General features: G+C 40.7%; 1 protein-coding gene across 14 annotated transcripts in view; it reads left to right on the forward strand.

Annotated features, from left to right (window-relative positions):
• The window catches only part of dclk2a (doublecortin-like kinase 2a), a 65,724-nt gene that overhangs the window by 11,028 nt on the left and 38,662 nt on the right, over positions 1-16,034 (forward strand). For all 14 annotated transcript variants that reach the window (XR_009648652.1, XM_060873135.1, XM_060873134.1 and 11 more), the window contains exon 2: positions 508-848. Coding sequence is in view for 13 of the 14 variants with exons in the window: in XM_060873135.1 (XP_060729118.1) it covers positions 508-848 (341 nt within the window). In the remaining variant the exon portion in view is untranslated. The remainder of the gene's footprint in view (positions 1-507; positions 849-16,034) is intronic.

Consider the following 16,034-nt stretch of genomic DNA (forward strand, 5'->3'; position numbering starts at 1 on the left):
TGGAGGAAGACAAAAAGAAGTAACAACCCTTGGATTGCTGGTTATTATCCAGAGTCTCCCACTCAGGACGTACTATTACCGTTATGAATTCAATGCCAAGGTTAGCAGCAACAACAGATGCCATGTGGAGATCATGGAGCTGTAAGGCCTGGGAGAGATGAACGACAAAAGAAGTGCGGATTTGTGTGCCACAAGCAACCTGGTCGTTGTAGATTAAAGCAGGCTAAAGAGTTGTTTCCTCACCAATGTCTCCTGTGCTCCCTCTTGTGAAGTAAAGTATAAAAGTTTCTCTGGTTGATCTTGTAACAAAATCATAGAAGGTTCTAAGCAATTATATTAGGAAGGTGAGAACACTAACATAAAAAAATTATGTAAAATGTAGAGGAACTCTTTAAGGGTTGCTTAACCACAATAAAAGCATTTCACAAAGTGTTTTATTCCTTTTACACCACAGTCATGTGCCTGCAATCAAAATTAATTAACTCTTCTTCTCTGCATCCTCGACAGGTGAGAGCTACGTCTGTGCCTCCAACGAACCCTTCCGCAAAGTGGACTACACTAAGAATGTGAACCCCAACTGGTCTGTGAACATCAGGGCCGGCATGTCACACTCTCTCTCCTCTTTACCCCTACTAAAGAACGAGCTGAGGGAGCGAGAAAACAAGGACTTCATTCGTCCCAAGCTGGTGACGGTGATCCGGAGTGGTGTGAAGCCGCGCAAGGCCGTGCGCATCCTCCTGAACAAGAAGACAGCACACTCGTTCGAGCAAGTGCTCACAGACATCAGCGATGCCATCAAGCTGGATTCAGGAGTGGTCAAGAGGCTCTACACGCTGGAGGGAAAGCAGGTAGGGGGATAAATTAGGCATCTGTTAGCTGTTTGCTTGCCTCAAACCTTCAGGATTCTTCCCATGCTTTTGAGGTTTCCTCTAGGTACTCAAGTTTCCTCCTGCAGTCCGAAGACATGCATTATAGGCGGATTCTCACTCACTCACTCACTCACTCACTCACTCACTCACTCATTTTCTACCGCTTATCCGAACTACCTCGGGTCACGGGGAGCCTGTGCCTATCTCAGGCGTCATTGGGCATCAAGGCAGGATACACCCTGGACGGAGTGCCAACCCATCGCAGGGCACACACACACTATAAGCGGATTGGCATCTCTAAATTTTCCGTAGTGTGTGAATAGGTGTGTGAGGTTGTGTGAGATGTCTGTGATGGATTGGCACCCTGCCCATGGGGTCCCCTGAGTCCCCTGAGATAGACTGAAGGTTTTTTGTGACTCTGTAGGATATGTGGTACAAAAATGGATGGATGGATGGATGGATGGAAGGATGAATGAATAGATGGATGGAAGAATGGATCATAAATAAATTATAAATGACTTAACCATAATGTTAAAGGGCCATCAGTGGCTCTCCAGCAATCTTGTAGTATAAATTATTCAGTACGAGAAACAGTCAACCTCTGCATCCCAATTCGCTTACTATCTGTCCTAAATAGTACACAAGATTAGATTTAGTGTGTTCCAAATTGTCGTATGTTGAAACAAGTATCCCAGAGTTATCCAGACGGTCAGATATTTCCAGAGAATTTAAAGTGTGGATTTTTATCGTGTGGATCTGTGGTCAGTTTTTCAGCTCATACTGCCTAAAGTTCCTTGAGCAATGAAGGAAGACTTATGTAGGTGACAGGTTGCTTCTCTGGTAGCTTTATCATTTGAAATCTTGTCTCATTTCACTGTGTACTGCAACAGCTATACTGTATATGGTTGAAATGACAATAAAAGCTTTTTGAATTGATTTACTTGTAATATTAAAGGTGGGGTACACAATGTTTTAAAGCCAATGTTGACATTTGAAATCACCTAAACAAACACGCCCCTAACCCAAATGGGTGTCACCCCTGTTTTGATAGCTCTGCCCCACACATACATACACAACCCAGGCAACTATTATGGCGGAACCTTCTGGGGCAGCTGGCCGAGGGGATATTTTTATCAATAAATGAACTCAATGAGTAATACTATGGTAATACAAATGTGTTTTTGTAGCACTGTGTGTTGTTCCGTGAAAGGTTTAGCTCCGTTTCACGACGTTCAAGGAGAGGTAACGGCAGAGGCTAATGTCACACATGCGCACTGAACACTCTCTCCGCTGCATATTGACAAGACACACCCCTTTCTCCTATTTGGCTACACGTTTGTTTTGTTAGTCGGCCCGACTCAGTTTTCTGAAGCATTTTTCAAACATCGTGCACCGCACCTTTAATGCTACATATGAATTCTTTTGGGAAACTTAAGCACAGATGGTTAAAATGGCTCCAGAGATTTTGGGCCTCATTTCATCAGTCATTCAGTAAAACTAAACTGAAGTCCTGTGTTATTTGTTAGACTGCGAACAATCTTATTAGTCTCTTTATGCCGAAATTGACTCATGGGTTACAAACGATTCAAAGCTGGTTATGAAATGGAATATATATTTAGTCTTTAGTGGTAGGTGTTCATAAGAAGAATCCCGTGCTTACGGTTTGTCCGATCACAAAAGGGTGAAGCATATGCAGTTGCAGTTTCATTAAAGGCATTCAGACGTCAGGCAGGATCAGAATCACAGTTACAGGCCAAAAAGGAAAACCACAAACAGGACAAAGTGGGCGAAATAATGAACTCAAAATAGAGAAAATACAAAACAAACAGAACAATCGCAGGAATGTGAGGATTAGAAATAGTCACATGAACAAATTGAGCAGATTACTACGATTGAGTGTCATCTGTGTGTGTGAGTGTGTGTGTGTGTGTGTGTGTATGTGTGTCTGTTTGTGTGGTTGCGCGTGTGTGTTTGTGTGCTTTAGGAAGTGTAGTCTGGGGTGGCCATGTTTGTCAGCAGTGGTGCATTCTGGGAAAGTTTACAGGCAGTGTTTACCAGATCCAATTTCTCCAATTCACTAAATAAATAAATAAATATATAAATAAAGCACCAAAAACTGATGGGATTGAGTAAGACCTTACAGAAAGGAGAATTCTGGAATGTGTAAATGATATTAGCCGTGGGGGAGTGTTGAGTTAAGAGGCATGTGATACAGGCATTATTTACATTGAGATCATTCAGCCTTATGCATCAGCAGCTGTTAATGGCCACCTGCTCCCTCTTTCACTCCGCGCTCGCTTGAATGGACATTATCTCCACACGGGAGGCGTCAAAATAGGATTCTAGTCAGGCATGAATTGAAAAAAGTCATACACTTGTGACTTATGATGACTTATGGGCTATTAAATATCTCCTCAGAAGATTGGGTAGAAAATTTGGCAATGTGTGCGTTGGTGTGTGTTCATGCGAATGCATCCTAACGCATGTTTAAATCTCTTAAATATTTCAGGAAATGTTTATCTGCGTCGTTCTGAAGCGTACAAGAGAAACTAAGAGCTGCACTGCAGCATCCTGCAGTGAGAAGGGGAGTACACACACAGATGGGATTGAAATGACTCACAAAATAACAAGCGGAAGAACTCAGGCATGACACAAGAGCTGTGTTTTATTCCCAGATGAGTTTTTTATACAGTATTTTACTTTTTTTATAGCCTTCTTTTGGTCTGCATGAGCTCATTCATTCTGGAAGTAAGAAATAAAACACTCGAGGGATTAGCTCACGATAATTTGTGGCTAGTTAAAGGTGGGGTCTCCGATATTTGAGAAATGCTTCAGAAAACTGCGTTGGGCCACCAAACAAAACAAAAATCAAAACAAAAGTGTAGCCAATGAGCAGAAAGGGGCGTGTCTTGTCAATATGGGCGGGGAGAGTGTTTAGTGCGCATGTGTGCATGTGCGCATATTCACAGATTGGAGTTTCCCGAGTCAATAACTCCTGAGCTAAACACTGTTTTTACTACACAAAACATGGTTGTAGCTGCGTCTCTACATTACTACGATAGAAAAGAGGTGTTATTTGTGTAGTAACAGCGTTACTGGAAACTCCAATCTGTGAATATGTGCCAACTTCCCGCTCCTTCAGTTCTCTCCAGCGCTGGAAAGCTGATCCTATATTAACACGTCCTACTTCTTACCTTATCGTAAGCCTTTCTTCGCTTTCTTTCTTTGTTTTTATCCTCCATGTCAATGTTAAAACCGCTTTCTGCTAATGTCACACATGCGCACTGAACACTCTCTCTGCCCATATTGACAAGACACGCCCCTTTCTGCTCATTGGCTACATCGCCCCAAACCCAAATGGGTCCCACCCCTGTATTGATAGCTCCGCCCACACATACATATGTAACCCAGGCAACTAATGGAAAGAAATGTGTCTTTATCATAGCTGAAGGGAAGAACAATACGATTGCAGATAAACAAACAAGCAAAAATGACACACAAGCATAATCATGTAAAGGACAAAGGCATATATTAGTTCTGTGTAACAAAGCAAAACCAACGTTACTCACCTATCGAGAAGGAAAAAAGCGCCTCGGCGTCTTAAGTAAAGTTGGTCACATTCACAGATTGGAGTTTCCCGAGTCAATAACTCCTGAGCTAAAAGCTCCTTCAGTTCTCTCCAGCGCTGGAAAGCTGATCCTATATTAACACGTCCTACTTCTTCCCTTATCGTAAGCCTTTCTTCGCTTTCTTTTTTGTTTTTATCCTCCATGTCAATGTTAAAACTACTTTCTGCTAATGTCACACATGCGCACTGAACACTCTCTAAACCTATATTGACAAAACCCGCCCCTTTCTGCTCATTGGCTACACGTTAGTTTTGTTTTTGTTTTTTTTGGTGGCCCAATGCAGTTTTCTGAAGCATTTCTCAAGCAGCAGAGACCCCACCTTTAAGTCTAAGAGGCATAAGCCCCCGAAGCCACACCACTGTACTCGCAGCACCACTGGTTACCACCATTGCAGGCTTTTGACTGACTTGGCTCAGATTCATGTGAACTTTAGGCAGCAGGAGATTTAATAATGAAACATATGCTGTTTTATGCTGATGTCAGCAGTATTGTTTAAAAGTTCCAGGCAGCCAAAAGAAGCCAATCTGACTCAAGCATGCCGACTTAACCTACCGGAATTACGGAAAAAATCACATGGAAGAAGCATAGAGTAATTCTGCATGTTTTTGTGCTGTGGGATTGAACATTTCAGCAAAATTTCAAGGTCTTTAAAAACATCAAATTAATGCAACTTTTAAAAATGCAATATAAAGTAAGCATTTTTGCATTTTAAATAAACTAAAATGATGTACTGTGATAGCGTGATGAATATGGAGCTTATGCTGCAGTTATGAGGCGAACAGTGATGATTGTGCAAATCTCAAAGGCAGGAAAGCCCTTGTGACACAAACACAAGTGACTCATACTCTGTAAAAAATGTATAAATGCTTCCTGAGTAAAACCAAAGCGGGCCGTAAAAGGGTAATAAAAGTTTGAGAGGAAACGAGTTAAATCTCTAAGCTTAAAAAAATCTCCTTAATTCAATTTACGGAGGTGTGGCCTCTGTGTCTGTCTAAGTGACGGAGGTGTGGCCTCTGTGTCTGTCTAAGTGACGGAGGTGTGGCCTCTGTGTCTGTCTAAGTGACGGAGGTGTGGCCTCTGTGTCTGTCTATGTGACGGAGGTGTGGCCTCTGTGTCTGTCTAAGTGAAGGAGGTGTGGCCTCTGTGTCTGTCTAAGTGAAGGAGGTGTGTCCTCTGAGTCTGTCTGTCTAAGTGAAGGAGGTGTGGCCTCTGTGTCTGTCTAAGTGAAGGAGATGTGGCCTATGTGTCTGTCTAAGTGAAGGAGGTGTGGCCTCTGAGTCTGTCAGTCTTATTGAAGGCGGTGTGGCCTCTGAGTCTGTCTGTCTAAGTGAAGGAGGTGTGGCCTCAGAGTCTGTCTGTCTTAGTGAAGGAGGTGTGGCCTCTGAGTTTATCAGTCTCAGTGTAGGAGGTGTGGCCTCTGATTCTCTCAGTCTCAGTGAAGGAGGTGTGGCCTCTGATTCTGTCAGTCTCAGTGAAGGAGGTGTGGCCTCTGATTCTGTCAGTCTCAGTGAAGGATGTGTGGCCACTGAAAACCTGTGTCTGATTGAAAACCATTCATTTAACAAAGCAAAACTGGGTGAAATACTGGTTTCTTTTAAGTTTTTTCTAAAGAGATTTTTAATTTAACATGGAAGGAGCCTCCAGTGTCAGCATTTTGAACTGCTACGTGCTCCACAGTTTCTCTAATAACTTCAAGAGAGTGAGATAAATAATATATAAAGCTGCTATAACATGAGTGATTACAGGAACAAACTTGTTCTGTGGATGTGGAACACTACTGGTGTGGTGCAGGAGGAATAAAACAGTCCAGGACATGCTGGTGTTGGGAAAGAACCTATTTCAGATGGACATCAGTAACAGAAGAATGACAGTGATGTAACACAATCGCACAATTTTCACATCACTTTTTGCCAGTTGTGTTTTTTGCCAGTTGTGTGTTTTTGCCAGTAGTGTCTTTACTGCTATTATTATTTATTATTTCTTCATATTTCTTCTAATTTTTATTCATTTCCTAGGTTGGTTTTCATTGAAATAAAAAAAATATATATTTATTATATATAATAAATTCAGGTCAATTCAATTAAATTGTATTTATTTGTATAGAACTTTTAACAATGAACATTACACAAAACAGCTTTAGAGGATAAAGTGTAAAATGATTAATACAAATATCATTTCAGTTTTATTCCTAATGAGCAAACCAGAAGCTACACTGGCAAGAAAAAACTCCCTGGAATTACATTCATATATATGGGTCAATGTGTCTATGGATGACTTGGGAATGTTAGACATTCCTGTGCTTGGATCAGCATGGAGTTTGAGGCATTTCTGCTTGTCAAACACAATTACAGCAGACTTTTCCTCACGGTTGGGAGGATGCTCCGAGGCGACGTCTCTTAAAATTAGGCCACCAAAACACTCGAAGCACAAAGGGATGTCTGCTGTACAGATTCTTCTAGCTAAAGGCACTGTTTGTCTTTTGCAGATCAGACACACAGTACAGGAAATCTGCATACATTATAAATTATATAAACATTTACATGCACTAACTTATTCTATCTGAGAGTAATACAACATATTACACCCAAACTGTTTAATGCAAGCCGTGTGTAAAAAAAAAAACCTACTGGCAGTTACTGTATTTAGCATGCCAGGATGCTAACAGAAAGGCTAGTGAACTGCCATCTGTTTCTGATCATTCTGAGGCCAGGAGGAGGAGGGAACGAGACCTCAGCTGGACTCCCTGCTGAGACTTCATCCAGCTCTGTGGTAATTAGACCCAAAGTCTGCAAGGGCGGATTTCAACTGCAGCTGGCAGGTGGAAGGCACCAAGGCTAACACAGCTCTGCTAATACAACACATTCTCAGTCTAACGGCACTCTAGATTACAGCCAAGCACTAATGTAGCACAACTTTTTTCTTTTAATGGCCCTGTTTTACATCTCAAAACATACAATTTCTTTTATGGTGTTTAAAAGGTTTCGTGGGATAGTCTGGAAAGTAAAGGCAATTGTTTCTAAACCTTTATCGTTTTACCTTTTTTTTTCCAATTAATTCCAATATGGAAGGTTACAAATCCATATTAGTAGCACAATTGTAGCCTCAATTCTTTTGGAAAAAAAGAGTCTCGAGATATTGCTTTGTAGGGTTGGAGTTAATAGAATTTAAATTCATTAATTAAAAGCGTTTTCATTTTACAATTATTATTTCTTTTCTAATGAAATCAGATTCAGTCCGTTCCCATCTGGCTCTAAATTATTGATCAGAATGTCAGGGGTTCAAGTCCATGTTCCTACTGTTGGGGCCCTTGAGGAAGGCCCTTATCCCTCTCTTCTCCAGATTATACTGTTGTCCTGACTATCAGCACTTCTACAGAATTACAGCCACAATCATTATTCAGTATAACTGCACAATTTTTACAACAGTTCTATACATTAACCTCGATCGATCAAGTGACATTTCAGACACAATATGGACAAGAGTTCTGTTTATGTTTGCTCTGTGAGAGGAAATAGATCCTGAAGAAGCTACACACAGTTTATATTATCATATCATATTATAGTAAATATATACGATTTAACAGGGCTCAAACCAATCAGGTTAGTGGACCGGAACTAACAGTTGTATATCGTCGCTGTCGGGCGGAAACCTCATATGTCCAAATTTGGTCAATTTCATATTTTTTCACATATCGATGCTATTGGTCAGTCCCCACATGGGTCTGTTATTTTTACTAACCAATCTAAAGTCTTGAAAATAGCTTGAGCGCAAATCTCATAACTCCATTGGACACTTCAACTGTCCACCTCTTCCTCACTCTGCGGGAGAGCTTCGCGGCATATTTCTCCATAATAAGAGTCGCAACGAATCAACACGTCTTCTGAGGTAAATGTCTTCAAAACACTGGGCTCAAAGAAAAAAAAATCTTGACCCCCGCTAGTTCTGGTGCTCGTCTGAGGACAGGAATTTAGCACAAGACAATCCACTGCAACGCGGACTAAACCCGGTGCACTGCAGATAAGGTACGGTGTTTTTTTCATTTCCTGAAAAATAACGGTTTTGGAGATACGAGGATTCCGCCCGACAGCGACAATATACCAGATCACTATTGAATTCTTGACTCTGATTGGTTTAAATGGTTTTGGATCTTTTCCCTAGCATCAGCTCTTGCTGATGGTATTGTTTCTATAGTAGCAACTCAGTCTTGTATGGCAGATGCTAAGAGCATTAAACAGTATAAAATGGTATTTAATAAAGCCCGACATTAATGGAATGAGTCTTCGGTGTTAGCTCAGAGGACACTCTGTGTTCTGGTTTCTCTGTTAGTTTTTCAAGAGAGAGGGGAAAAAAGAGTCTGTTTATAAGTTACTGCTATAACGGAAGTGATAACAGGAGCAACATTCGCTGTCACTAGAAAAACAAACTTGACCTGTTCTTCACCTGTAAAAAAAATGAGCAGCAGGATCTATGTGCGACGTTGAGCAGGATTGATGTGGGGGGGCATGGTAGGCATGGTTTTAACATACTGATCAACCTACTGATTACTTTCCTACAACCGCACACTGCGAAAGTGGAGTATCATTCCTGTCACAGCTCTTCACTAATCCATTAAATATTTTCAACATTGTGGAATATTGAATGACAGATTATGTATTTGCCAAACGTTTGGCGATGAATCGTGTTGTAACCTGCATTACACTTGCTCTCCGCTGACCTTCTTGTGATTAGCGGCTAATGGCTACTGTTGACATGCTAATAGAGTCTGTAATGATTTACAGAGGAGTGAATGAGGACACAGGGTTGGTCTCTAGGGGAGTGACAGCAGGGATGCTTGGGGCAAAAGCTCGTAAACATTTTAGAGCAGCAGGAAGACATGAGTGGAAGTGAGAGGGCATTTAGTATTTATTTGCTATTTTATGTAGGAATTTTATGGTTTTTTTTCTTTTACAGGAAATATTTCACATCCGCTATTTTTGATTTGTCTTTATGAAGGAATATTCTAAATGAAATCTAGGATAAATTCAATAGCTTCAAATTCCACTACACCAAATTCACTCACAACATAACAGCATCAACCATCTAATCAACTAATCAACTAATAGGATAACCATCTAATCAACTAATCAACTACAGACAAATGATTGCATGAAATAATGAGGAAAGAAACAAAGAAAAAAAGAGTAGTATATATATATATATACGTATATATATATATATATATATATATATATATATATATATATATATATATATATATATATATACGTATATATATATATATATATATATATATAATTTATTATATAAGTATATTAATATTTATCATCACCATTATGGGTGTCAATGAAGCATCGTGTTTGGTGCAGCCATTGGAAGGTGACATTATTTTTGGACAGGCTGATGATGTTAGTGCGGACTGACAACACGACTCAGCACTCTGTGAAATCAAAGCTGATGTGCTGCTCTCCATTCCGTCGCCTCCTTATCGGCTTTTCCACAAGCACGACCTCGCAGAGTTCACTAAAGCATGCCAGTGATGGCGAGTAATGATTATTTCCCTCTCGCTCAAAATAACACCACGTTTTGTTTGATCGCTAAAGCCGTGTGTCTCAGTAGCTCTTTTGTGCTCTAGCTTTCGTCTTGGGGAAAAGTGTTAAAAAAAAAGAGAGAGGTGTGATGTGAAATCTCTCCCAGAATCACGCCAGCAAGTGATGAGTCACTCTGAACCGCTAGCTGCGAAATGAAAATATTTCAAACCTCAACAGCCTCCAGAAAGAGACTCATTTTTCTTGTATATTTTAACTTTATTTTCATGTATTTCTCATCCAGCAGAGCTAAATTAATCTGTTAATTAGCCAGCCTGAGTTTACTTGGTTGTTAGTGAGTATACTTGTCTTTTATTCTCACAGAAAGTTCTTATGGTGCGTACTTCAAGTCATGTCGGAAAGATTGTATTTATTTAACGCACATGAACGCCACCGTAGAATCGTAATTACGTTTGAAAAAAAAAATATTTACCTCAGAGTTTGGAGTTTCTGAGTTGGTGGCATGTCAGTAAGAAAACTCAATGGATACAAAGTCTGAAGTTGATGGTAAATTTGTTGAAATTCAATGTTTACTCGCCTGAGTAGCTGTAGGATAGAAATGGGTTGCGATATGATATTGTTTTGTTCTAAATTTTCTAGAAGTACAATATAATTTTTTTTGTAGTTCAAGAATGCACCTCAAGCTTTAATTTTGCCTTCCCAACGTAAATAAGAACCTTGCAAAAGTACTTAAACACACAGTTATTCTGAATTTTGCATTTGTCCTCAGCTTGGTTCAGCTAATTATGGAAATGGTGTCCTGAAAAGCGTTATGAAACACTGGGCTTGAGGCAAGACTGCACCCTGGATCTACTGCAGAAGACAAGCACACTCACTTTCACATCTAGAGGCAATTTATCTTGGTGAATCCACCTACTTGCATGGTTTTAGGAGGTTGGGGGAAACCAGAGAACCTGGAAGAAATCCATGAGGGCAGAAAACCAAGTTCAGGAAGGCATCAAGGACCCTGGAGGTGTAAATAGGCAGTGCCTGCTATGCCATCTTGCCACATAGTTTTATTAGGGTTATGCATATTATACAGCGTAAGGAGGTAGTAAGTCTTTTAATGTTTCTACTTTAAATTGAAACGACATGGAGATGACCAAAGGCGAGAGTATGCCAAAAGCAAAACGTATAAACATTAAACAGTTGCAATATTATGAATCTAGTGCAAATAACAGAATAATAGCACAAACACAAACAATAAAATCGCCAGAATACAACAGTGCAGAAAGTGAGTGGGTGGTGTAAAACGGACAAAGACTGAGGATGGCAAGGAATAGCCCTGTAATATTTGCCAGTTGGCTGAAGGACAAGGACACGTAGCTGGGGTGATGGTTGTCGGCACAACATCAGGTCCATCCTTCTAGCTCTGTGGTGCTGTCATAGGATGTTAGGGTGAAGCCAGGAATATGTGAAAAGCAAACAATAGCAGTTTATCATTTCACAACAAAATGAAAGCCAAAGTCAAATTTCATCAAGTTTGTTTAGAAGAACTGAACTTCACAAAGGTGTGGGTTTTGGTCCAAGATAAGTTAGCTTTGCTTCTGATTTGTTTACTTTTCTGTATTAGCCACACCCACCATTTCTGCAAGCGTTGCTCAGTCTGGCAAGATTTGTGGGTGTGAGAGTGAGGGTTACAGGTTTGTCTGGAGAATATTTTGTGCAGCAACAGCCTTCTAATTTGTTTTGGCTTAGTCCAGAACACATCAGAAACTTTAAAACAATAGCGCAGTTTGATGGATCGACTGGTTACTGCATATCTCTATATCCTCGCTGTCGGGCAGAATCCTCGTATCTCCAAAACCGTTGTTTTTCAGGAAATTAAAAAAACGCCGTACCTTATCTGCAGTGCACAGGGTTTAGTCCGCGTTGCAGTGGATTGTCTTGTGCTAAATTCCTGTCCTCAGACGAGCACCAGAACTAGCGGGGGTCAAGATTTTTTTTTCTTTGAGCCCAGTGTTTTGAAGACATTTACCTCAGAAGACGTGTTGATTCGTTGCGACTCTTCTTGAGGAGAAATATGCCGCGAAGCTCTCCCGCGGAGTGAGGAAGAGGTGGACAGTTGAAGTGTCCAATGGAGTTATGAGATTTGCGCTCAAGCTATTTTCAAGACTTTAGATTGGTTAATAACTTGTAAAAATAACAGACCCATGTGGGGACTGACCAATAGCATCGATATGTGAAAAAATATGAAATTGACCAAATTTGGACATACAAGGTTTCCGCCCGACAGCGACGATATGCTACTTTTGATATGATAAATCACATCTGTTTTTCCAAATTGTGATTAAAATTTGTTTTGGCCTAACTTACATTTTAACTATCAAGCATAAATTTGTTTTCTTTGGCAAAAAAGTTCAAGTAGTACCAGAGGGGTGTGAAAGGCAGTTTTTAAACCAACAGTCCAGTCTTCAAGTTGTTAGATTTCAGTAGTACTTTAATAGTACTTTAACTTTATCACACTCGGACTATAAGTCTTCTCTTACTTTTGAGCCTCAAAATAACTTTTTAAAGCTTAACATTATTTATTACATTGACCTCAGTGAACACAAAAGATACAAAAACTTTGATCCAGTTTGGTTCCCTTCCCTCATTGGCCCAATGGCTAAAACCTCTCAAATCCCAGCTGCAGAGTTCATAAACTTACAACATGATCTACACATCACTCATCTTCTTGAAATTTTAGCAGCACCACCTGCAGTACTGGAGCATTCTTACTTGTTTGTTTGCAAGTTCGTGAAGGTTCTTTCATCTCTATAAGCTAAAAAAATGCTCAGGTCATTTCACGTCAAATAAAGGTCTGAAAGCTCTTACAGACTGCAATGTCATGGTCCTTCAGGACTGGTGTTAGCTTGCAACTTAATAGACCTCCTTGCATTATTTGCTAAAGAATATCCACCTCCATCAACACTCTCTCTCTCTCTCTCTCGCCCTCCCTCCCTCTCTCCATCCCCAGGGCTTTCAGTCGTCCTCTCAATGACACATTTATTTGTCCTCGCTAAATCTACACCTTTCATTATTAATGTATTTAGAAGCAGTGACGTGAATGAGTTACTGTTGCCTCTTAGAGTTCCTTAATACCTGATTTCAGTTCCTCCATAGTTTAAGTTTGATAAATAAGAGCTCATTAGGCTATAAAAAGCTAAGGTGCTGACTAACAGCACCATGTTGGAAATCGCACGTGTTTGAACTAGCAGCTGATGGGTTCTGTTCGATTCCAGTGCTGTTTTTCTTCAAGTGTCAGTTTTCGATGAGTCAGGGAACAAGCATACTGAACATTTACTCATCGTTTGCACTCAAGCCAGTTCATTTTGGAATTTAAGCATTATCCTCATGGGTATTCAGCACACACAAGAACTCTGCAAATCCTTAATTGACTTTTAACCCATGAGAGGAAGCATGCACTGTGCATCACAAAGCTGCCTCCATCTGTGAAATTCAGACAAAGAGCTGTTTTGTCCTTGTTAAAGGCAAGAGTCCCAGCATGACCTATTCCTCTTCTTTGCTCTGTAGCATGGTGGGAGTGTGACAACCCTTCTTAACCCTTATTATCGTCAGCAGGATGAGACAGAGCCATCTCAGACTCTTATTTAAGTCGTCAGCCCTGTCAGCTTGTTGAGACTCCAAACCTATACTTTATCCAGCTTGGAGGACGGTGGTACATGAGATAAACCCTAATTAGTGCCTTAATACCTCCTAAATAAATGCCTGAACATTAAGAGACATAATGTGATGCTGTGGATGAACACAATTATATATATTTTAACTCTTAACATTCGCAAATCTTATTGGTCTGTGTGATTAACTGTGTCTGTGCCTAGAATACTATAAGCTTCAGATTTGTTTTTGGCTGACAGGATGGGATCCTGTTCCAGACTGGACCAGACCCGGGTCTCATCATCAGTCTCACCTCGATACCTGTCAGAAGTCTGACCGGACTGTTCTCCAAACATCATCCATACAAAATTCCAAGAGATTGGCCAGTTTGTCACCACGGTCCAAGGCATTGAGATCCCATTTTTCCCCATTCTGATGTTTGATGTGAAGAGTAACTGGAGCTCATGACCATTATGTGTGTGATTCTATGCCCTGGCTGCTGCTACATAATTGGCTGATTGGATAACTGCATGATTTGATGTACTCTTGTAATATTATCCAACATTTCACAGAATAATGAAATCAGCAAGCAATTCTATCAGAACAGCAGAAGACAAAGGGGGGACTGGACAGTACTGATTGATAACACGATGCTGCAGAGGTTCAGAGGTGAACTCAATCTGTGTGTACAGTATGTATGTGTGTGTGAATATGCTGACAAGGTTACTTAGCCATTTAGGCATAATGGATCGACTCTGTCTGCGTTTGTACATCTCACACACACACACACACCATGCCCTCTTTATGATGCTGCCATGCATGCGGATGATTTCCAGGGACTTTATGCTGAGTCACAGCAGATGTCCCGATACTGACACGGTGAAATCAGGCATGTAAAACAGAAAGACAACAGCACAAAGTGTCAAAGCAATAATATAAATGCATGATCGAAAACCAGCAACATTTTCCAAGAGAGTGAGAGAGCTGGACAGACTAAAAGACTAAAGTGCTGCCGCATCGCTCTTTTTAGGTAGAGATGAAGCAAGGGCTAAACATGACTACACCACAAACTGCAGGTAAAACAGCATTGTGGGTAATGTAAGAAACTAAATATAAATTAGAATTACTCAGAAATTCATTACAAATAATTTAGACATGATTGTAGAGTATGGGTTAATTTTAATGGTGGATTGTTCTTTCTTTCTTTCTTTCTTTCTTTCTTTCTTTCTTTCTTTCTTCCTTCTATCTGTTTATTATAAAAGAACAGAATATATGCAAGGGGGGCACAGTGGCTTAGTGGTTAGCACGTTTGCCTCACACCTCCAGGGTTGGGGGTTCAAGTCCCACCTCTGCCTTGTGTGTGTGGAGTTTGCATGTTCTCCCCGTGCCTCGGGGTTTTCCTCCGGGTACTCCGGTTTCCTCCCCCGGGCCAAAGACATGCATGGTAGGTTGACTGTCCGTAGTGAGTGGTTGCGTGAGTGAATGAGAGTGTGTGTGTGCCTTGCGATGAGTTGGCACTCCGTCCAGGGTGTATCCTGCCTTGATGCCCGATGACGCCCGAGATGACGCTCCCTGTGACCCGAGGTAGTTCGGATAAGCGGTAGAAAATGAGTGAGTGAGAGAGAATATATGCATAATCTAGAGTACTATAAATACTATAGTAGCAATATTTATAGAGCAGTTCATAAACCCTTCATTATTTTATGTATCAGTAAAATAAAATGTTTATTTATTTATTTATTTTTGGCTAGTCTGGTGGTCTACAGATGGAAAGCGCTCCCTTGTCACACCCCTGTGAGACATCCAGTACCTCTGGAGTCAGCTTTGGTGTGCTGACAGCTTAAAGCTCTCAGCAGTGTTTTCTAGTCTCTCGGTGTGCCTCCAGTCTGTCGCTCCCATATGCTGCCCTCGCCACACGCCACCCAGTTCCACTTTAAATATCACAGTCTCTTTTCTCTCCTGAAGAAAAAGAAATGAAAGTTTTGTTGCTGAGTCATCAAAGAGTGCAGAGAAATTTACACCACACTGATGCAGGAGACTTCTTCTCAAAAGACATGTCAAATAAATGTCGTTCTTTCTTTCCTGTTCGATAGTAAAATTAAAACATAAATGTGTCTTTTCACAGAAAGTGACCATGTCTGAGTTCACTGTTGTTGTTCCTACCACAGATGTTAGTGTATAGCTGAGAAAATAAGAGTATTTAGCTCTGTCTTCCATCTGTCTTTGATTACTCTCTCAGCTCTCAGCAATGTGTGTGTGTGCGTGTGTGTGTGTGTGTGTGTGTGTGTGTGTGTGTGTGTGTGTGTTTGTGAGAGAGAGAGAAAGAGAGAGATCTCTTTATTCTGTTCTCA

This window comes from Tachysurus vachellii, chromosome 6, assembly GCF_030014155.1.
Source record: "Tachysurus vachellii isolate PV-2020 chromosome 6, HZAU_Pvac_v1, whole genome shotgun sequence".
Lineage (NCBI taxonomy): Eukaryota > Metazoa > Chordata > Actinopteri > Siluriformes > Bagridae > Tachysurus > Tachysurus vachellii.